Below are 8,220 nucleotides of genomic sequence, written 5' to 3' on the forward strand. Positions count from 1 at the left end.
ATGGTCTACGGAGCGATGAAAAACTTTTTTGTTTCAGCGGTGACCATTTTATGGCTTGAAAGGACCATGGAATGTGCGCTTTTCCTTTTTTGCCTTTTCTTCACTGACGTCGCGAAGAGTAAGTGTCTGATCACTTTTTGTACCCTCAAGAGGAGGTTAAACATGATTGTGTCTGACGGTTGTGTGAACAAAGGCTTGAACTGCCCCCCCCCCACCCTCCACCACCACCGACTACGCCGCTCGCGCTCGACGCATATGCCATAATAACGAAGTATTAAAGGCTAGCACAAGACTATATCTTTATTACTGTACTGCCGGTATAGCAGAAAGCCATCAACGCGGTGGCGGACGGCGCACTTGAATTAGGTTGCAGTGAGTTTATCAGAAAAGAATAGCCGGTACAGTACAGCGTCAGTTGAGCGCTGTCGCTCTGCGGCACTTGTTATTGTACGGTGTTATTACATTTAAGGCACAGTTATTAATATAGGTTCTTAGTGTCACACTTTTCCTATTATTGTCCTATTCTGCTGCTGTTGTCCTACTCGTATCTCGCCCCCCCCCCCTCCCCCCCACTGACACAATTCATGCATTGCAACACGCTGTACTGCTTATCTTGGATCTCACCTGATTCCTTTCAAATAGAAATCTTATTACGCTCGAGAGATCAATCATCAATCTTCACACTTAGAATATGTGTTACTAGGCATTAATGTTGTGGATGCCCGCAGGTCTAGCCTAGCTGATAAACCCTATTTTCTATGGCATATCCTTATATATGTAAACTAGATTCTCTATTGTCATGTCGATTACATTTGATAAGCAATACCGCACGCCACTGACGAGCTCAGATTCGCTATTTGCATATATGGCACAATTAGGGTGGGGAGTAGTTTCACATCTCGTAATCAGATATTAGAGAAAGATAGATGAAGGAATTGAAAGATATAGAGACCACGTTCGATCGAGAGAGAGAGAGAGAGAGAGAGAGTAAGAAATGGGAAGATAGTATCATAGTGAGATAGAGAGAGCGAAAGAAAGAGAGAGAGAGAACGAACGAAAGAATGAGAGAGAGAGAGAGAGAGAGAGAGAGAGAAAACTAAAGAGAGAGAGAGAGAGAAGAGAGAGAAGAGAAGCAGAGAGGAGATGAAACCGAAAGAGTGAGAGACGATGAAGAGAGAGAGAAGCACGCGAAAGAGTGAGGGAGAGAGAGAACGAAAGAGGGAGGGAGAGAGAGAACGAAAGAGTGTGTGTTGAGCAGAAGTAGAAACGAAGAGTGCTCGTGTGTAAGAAAAAAGAAGAAAGAGAAGACGAGAGAGAGACGATGAGAGAAGAGAGATAGAGAGAGAGAGAGAGAGAGATGAGAGAGAGAGAGAGAGAGGAGAGAGAGAACGAAAGAGGGTTGTCGTGTGTGTGAGAGAGAGGAGAGAGAGAGAGAGCAGAGAGAAGAACGAAAAAGTGTGTGTGAGAGAGAGAGAGAGAGAGAGAAGAGAAGAGAGAGAGAGGAAAGATGAGGAAGAGGAAGGAGAGAGGCGAGAACGACAGAGAGAGACGAGATAGAGAGAGGAACGAAATCGTAGAAAAATTCTCAGAAACTGACGTCGACCAGTATTTCGCCCAATAAACCCATACAAGTCAACTGTAATAAAGACATTTTCAAAAAGAGGAGACACAATAAAAGAGAGTGAGAGGAGAATAGGGCGAGAGAGGAACAGACAGACAAAGTGGAGAAAAAAATAAAAATAGAATGAAAGAGACGAGAAGAGAGCGGAGCCTGGCGAGAGGAGAATTAATGGAAAGAGAGAGAAGAGAAAAGAACAGAAAGAAATAGGAAGAAGAGAGAGGAGAGAGGCGAGGAGAGAGACAGAGAGAGAGAAGATACAGGAGGAGAGGGCGCGACGTGAGAGAACGAGACAGGACAAAAACGAGAGGAGAGTGGGAGGAGAGAGCAGAGAGAGGAGGAGAGAGAGAGAGAGAGAGAGAGAGAGAGAGAGACGCGAGAGAGAGAGAGAGAGAGAGAGAGAGGAGAAACAGTTCGAACAGAGGTCGAACAATGATCCGCACAATGGACAGATCAACTAAATATGACCTCTTTCAAAGACGATGTTTCTTACACGAACCACAGGGAATCTTATAACTGGATCATCTGATCTCTGACTGTCTATAGCGACCACGTTGCGTCAATGCAATTTTTAGTATCTGCTGAACCATGCCATAGGTACAAAGCGGGGCTAGTGAACCAAGAGATTTTTAGCATACACTCACTGTTAGGTGAAGACGAGTACAAATTTCACCGCTGACAGGTGCGCCCCCTTGCGGCAGGTATAGCGAGCTTGCGCCCGCCCCGCGGCGATTCTCGGATACCATCCCCTGATGCGGCACCGGGTAGCAAGCGCATAGATGACCCCATACTGACAGCGACGACACAGCACGGACATTCTTCTGCGACACCGCGTGGTTAATATATCGGCAGTATTAGCAGTGGTAGTATCGCCGCCGCGCGTGAACAGGGACATACGTGTTAATGACAGCTTCGGACGAGTTGGCAATCACAGATCCTCTCCCGAGCATGGGGTTCTTAAATAATGGCGAGCGGATGACGGCGATAGCGATGGTAAGTGTTACATTGCGTGAGTACGTACGAGTACGTACGAACTATGTGTGAGGGAGTGTGTGTGTATGCTGCGTGAGTGCGCGTGAGTGCGTCTTCACGCGTGCACGCTAGGATTTGCGCATACACGCGCGCGCGCGTGTGTATGCGTGAGTGTGCCTGACGTGCATGTTTGGTGCGTGGGCGCATTGTATTTGTTGTTTTGTTTGTGGTGTGTTGTGTGTGTGTGGTGTGTGTGTGTGTGTGTGTGTGTGTGTGTGTGTGTGTGTGTGTGTGCGTGCGTGCGTGCGTGCGTGCGTGCGTGCGCGTTTGCTTGCGTATGCGCGCGCCCATGTGTGTATCTACGTAGGTGTGTGCGTACCAATGGCCTCGTCTCCGTGTGTACATATAGGTGAGTGTGTGCGTGCGTGTGTCCGCGCCCCTGTGTGTACGTACGTGCGTGCGTATTTTACTGGAAATTTACATATACGATAGATCGGCGTTACTATGCAAAAGGAAGTCTTGTACTGCGAAACGCAATGACGCTAAGAAATGTAGGATGAGTTTTGTTGTTTCAACCTTGAGCAGGTTTTACCTGCGCGTCTTTCATTACTCCCTGCGTATAGTTGGATTCGGCAGTACAGGTCTGTCGCAGCCCTACGCTCCTTCTCGCTCGACTGTACATAAATATTCCGGGCTCACGAATCTTCTGGAACCGTGTAAACCAGACTAACGTGTTGACGCGGCTGTATAACGCCGCACCCGACCCACTGCACCCGCGCGCACTCTATAATTACACTTCAATTCATCATCTCAATTCAATCTAAAAAAAATCATTTTTAATTGTATCGTGAAATTTGCGAATGTGATTCCATAACACGATGCAACGTCCAGGACAGACGCCGCCATTATCTCACCAACTCGTGACGAATATTGTATTTTTCTTTCCCCTCTCTGTTGCGCAGTTGCTTGTCGGTGCGGTGGCACTGATTGCTCTCGTACTTGGAGCCGTCAGTCTATCCCGAGGGCCGGCGCAGATCAACATTAATGGTCAGGGAACGACGCCGGGCGGAGCTGGAACAGCAGCCGCCTACACAGGTATCCATAATACCGTCATCATCATCATCATCATCATCATCATCACATCATCATCACGAGTCTGGATATCTATGCAATTGAAGATTACCTATAGAATGTATAGTCACACCACACACACCACACACACACCACACCACACACACACACACACACACACACACTACACACACACACACACACACCACACGACACACAACACACACACACAACACGCCGCGCGCGCGCGCGCCGGCGGCAGGTTTTTCTGTATCAAGCTCTTGTATGAAATGTCTTTATTAAGTATCAGCATGATTTCTGACGATTCTTGGCGTGCCCTGCATAACTGGCAAATAACCCACATAATATGTTAGCGCGAAATCTGTGCCACCGGTAGTAACTAGACTGAAGCCTACAACCCGCGCACACCTCACACACACACACGCATGCACTTCTACCGCATTTCTTTGCGTCAGTCGAGTAGAACGTACACTAATGCAAACTGACATGTTTCTTTGCGATTCGCCTGCCTGGTTGCGTGTTCGCATTTCCTAGCCGATAACAAACGAAACTCTTGCAGCGCGGAGAGAGAGACAGAAGTTTACAGGTGTACATTGTATATATCAAGAGTCCATAATAGAAAATTCTACTAGTCCATCTTGATTGTATGGTAATAACGTGGCATGTCGTAATACGTCTCCTGTGGTTTACACAGGCACGGGTGGCGGCGTCGCAGTCTCGTACGATAAGCTCTGGATGTTTGCTATCGGCCACGACTTCTCGCCGTACGAATACCAGTAAGTGTGGCGAGTGCCTCTGTCTCAGACACTTCGCTAATAGGTGATTACGGTTGGCCGCTATGCGGTAATGTTTAGACGATCGGCCCCCTGATGGATTGCTCCGTAACAGCACGTTGTCCTATTGGACTAATGCCCTTATTAAATGACACGCACAAGCAGTCGCATTGCATCGCCCAGCCTCACAGTCGCAGTACATCGCCGTAGATATCAACATGCAGGTGAAGCGATAGCTAGGTGCCCATCAAAAACGACAATTTTACATTATTTACCCATAAAGAATATATAATTCCGATCTGAATGGATAAATAAGTCCCTGCAATGAACAAGTCCCTCATAATAAATAGATAATGATTGGTGACGATAGGCGGCGAATATTGCTTACGGCTTGCCCTCCCTGCGGCGAACGACCCGTAAATATATTCTACGTTATTATAACCATTCTAAGCTATAGCAGAATTCACTGTCAATCTCTCTTCTCGTCGGTCAAGACTGTCCTGTCCAACAGCGCATGCGCATGAATTAATTGAAGGGTTATAGTCAGCGAGGGACAGCAGCCTGCAGCTGATGTGCGCTCGCTGAGATATGCGCACGTGTATCGTCAATGCTCCGGTCAGAGGGCAAGAAACAGGTTCTGCGTCACACGACGCAGTGACATTACAAAGCTATATATAAGCAACAGAAACGCAACCCCCGGCAGAATGTGGCTGTATATCGTCGGTGTGCGACGAAAGCGCAAGCACGGGGTGGGGAAGTCAGTAAAACCACACTAAAAAAGCCAACGTCCTACGCATATATATATCATTGACAGCAACATATAAAAGCGATCGATGCGCCACCACTGCTACCTTTTCTGAATGCGGGCGGAACGCGGTGGGAGGCGTTTTTATGCAGCTTTTCCAAACTCAAGAAGTCTAGGCAATAAAATATGCGGAAGATACTCGTACTTTAGTCTGACGTATTGTGAGAAGCATAAACACAGTGCTGCGTGATAGGCATAGCGAATTAAGCAGCTATAGAAAACGCATCAGTGCGTTCATCTTTGAACTGCTTTCATAATCTTGCCTTTACGCGCGTAACTGATGTTGCGAAAAACTCACGGTGAACCTAATGGAAATAATTAATTAAGCCACGATTAAGTGTTAGGGTTAGAAATTAAACCCGTGGGAAGGAATCTTTAGATATAAGTAGCATGACTATAGTTTTTGAAAGAGAAATCCCAACTATAGGAAGTGCCGTTTGCCACGCCGATTGAGTTGCGAAAAGCAAGTGTTACGGATCCTAAAACAACCGGTCCTTCCGACCTAGATCTGATTTGCCCCATATAGATCGGACTCGCTTATAAGAGGCTTATTTTACACTTGCATCGTCTTTTTCTTCGTATATAACTACTAGTACATCGTTGGTAAGCTGATTAAAATAGCAAGAATGTCAGCTGCTCCATCTCTCGGGAAAAATGAGGAGCGGCAAATACTAAACACCGTTTCTAACATTCGTCCCGCAAGTTAGACTTGCTAGGCACAAAACGTGTAACAAAGGCTTTCGTCAGCATTTTTATGAATACCTGTAATATCAGTATAGGTAATATTAAAGCGCACATGCTTATAATAATGACCTATTGTCAGATTTTATGTTTGGCGACATGATTTAAGTGGATATAGCTACTTAATACATAGCACATTGGAACTCATTTTTTCACGTGATTTTTTCCAGAAATGATCAAGGCTACACTCAAGGCTTCAACGTGGACCTTATTGATGCAGGTATATGCGCGCGCGTGCGTGCGTGTGTGCGTGCCTGTGTGTGTGTGTGTGTGGGGGGGGGTGAGAGCGTTTGAAGGACTGCGTGTGGATGCGTGCACGCACTTGTTTGCGTGTTAATATGCGCGCACGATGTATGCGGCGTCTACATAATAGTTTTTCTATTTTACGTATTAGTTTGTAGGGAAGCCGGGGTTAAGTGCTCAACGGTATACGATGACTACAACAACTGTTGGAACGGAGTGCCAGGAAAGCATCCGCTACCGGGGCCAGGTAAGCAGCGCCATCTATCGGCCAAATATAATCACACTGACAAATGTAATAAGAAATATAGCAGTAATACACCAAGGTTTGGCTGCGTATTACATACGTCAAATTTATATACAGCGTTATAAACAAATTATATACAAGTTTATATATTCTTATTTGAACAGCGCGACACGCCTTGTACTATTGCACAACATTCGAAACCCTCATTAAAATCTAAGCTCATATGACCGTCAGAGACGGTACACGTAATACTAGTAGGAGTGAATAATAATATATTATTATAATTATAATTATTATATTAGTTATAATTATAATAAAAATAGATTATTATAATTATAATTATAATAATTATAATTATAATATTAATTATAATAATTATATTAGTAGATTATTATAATAATCTATTATTATTCACTCCTGGTACTATATAATATTGACATTGATATTACTTTCGTCGACTGAGTGCGATGTCGAGTGATTTATCTCCGTGTGTGACTCAGGACTAATGGGTCGCTGGTACGACGCCTGCACGGGCTGGTCGCAGCATGCTTCCCGCCTCAACAGCGTTGGCTTCACAAACCCGTGGACGGGCACCGGCAAGCCGAGTTTCATGATCTTAAAAAACAACCCGGACGGATTCAATAATCGTGACGTCACCGGAAAGAAGATCGGTAATTGATGACGTCACCATCATGGCGTATTCGCGCAGACGCTGCCGCGGGCGCGGTAACCTAATCAATCTAAAAGAGAAAAAGAGAAACATCATTCGGCTCCGATAACCGCATCTTTTGTCGACTTAATTTCCTGTTTATGTCGGTTTCGACAGAACTGCGGTACTAAAAGACGCCACGGCTATGCCGTCACGTGGATAGGCGCTTACGTACAGTGGCAAATGCTACGACCGTCGCGTGTAACTATATATTCGCACTGATTTTTAAAACTAAATCATCACCATCATCATAAATCTATAATAATAATACTGACTGTTTACATCGCGAAATTGTTCACGATTGTTAAATTTTGATAAAGCTATACTGAATTTGGACTATCCGATTCATGAAGTGTCTTCTTCTTCTTCTTCTTCTTCTTCTTCTTCTTCTATTTTTATACTGGGCGGTCCGTGAGGAATAATCATTTATCTCTCACACTTTAGGATTTCTCGATGGCTGGATTGGCGACGAAAACTGCCTAACACGCCAGACTGCTATTAGCGGAAACCAGCTAACCCTTGGTCAGATCAAACACTATAAGGATCTTGCTGACGCGATGAAAGCCATGCAGTCTAAAGAGGTGTGCAGTCGAATTTCTATGCGAGGTTTAGCGAAAGAAAACCCCATGAGTTTCTTTTATAGAAGCTAGGGAAGGTATAGTTGACCGTCAGGTAGAGCTGTCCGCCAAAAACGGGTTGACAGCGAAGTGATTTCTACATCTGTACGTCGTAGGATATGTTTTTTTGCGTTTTCGTACTGTTAGAGAACACCACTGTGCGTGGCTATCTGATATAAATCTAAATTTAAAGATCTTTCATCGATATCGTACTGCCGTTAGTGTCGTCTGGGCATGTAGCCGTGCGTGCTGCATAATGCGCGCACTGCGCAAACTGCACACGACAGATTCAGTGTTTGCGGTTAACGTATACGAGATGGGTATGTAATTACAGTAATGCATACATTGAGCCTGTGATAGATCATCTGCTGGCCCGTTGCCGGAAAAAAACGTCAGCAAAGTTTAG

The 8,220-nt window shown here is 45.2% G+C and overlaps 1 protein-coding gene across 1 annotated transcript in view; it reads left to right on the forward strand.

Moving 5' to 3' along the window:
- The first annotated feature begins 2,351 nt into the window (after positions 1-2,351).
- The window catches only part of LOC106808106, a 7,641-nt gene continuing 1,772 nt past the window's right edge, over positions 2,352-8,220 (forward strand). Inside the window, exons 1-7 of the mRNA XM_014810681.1 lie at positions 2,352-2,611; positions 3,553-3,685; positions 4,377-4,458; positions 6,172-6,221; positions 6,396-6,491; positions 6,989-7,159; positions 7,642-7,778. Of these exons, the coding sequence (XP_014666167.1) occupies positions 2,522-2,611; positions 3,553-3,685; positions 4,377-4,458; positions 6,172-6,221; positions 6,396-6,491; positions 6,989-7,159; positions 7,642-7,778 (759 nt within the window). The 5' untranslated portion in view covers positions 2,352-2,521. The remainder of the gene's footprint in view (positions 2,612-3,552; positions 3,686-4,376; positions 4,459-6,171; positions 6,222-6,395; positions 6,492-6,988; positions 7,160-7,641; positions 7,779-8,220) is intronic.

Source organism: Priapulus caudatus, unplaced genomic scaffold, assembly GCF_000485595.1.
Source record: "Priapulus caudatus unplaced genomic scaffold, Priapulus_caudatus-5.0.1 Scaffold253, whole genome shotgun sequence".
Lineage (NCBI taxonomy): Eukaryota > Metazoa > Priapulida > Priapulimorpha > Priapulimorphida > Priapulidae > Priapulus > Priapulus caudatus.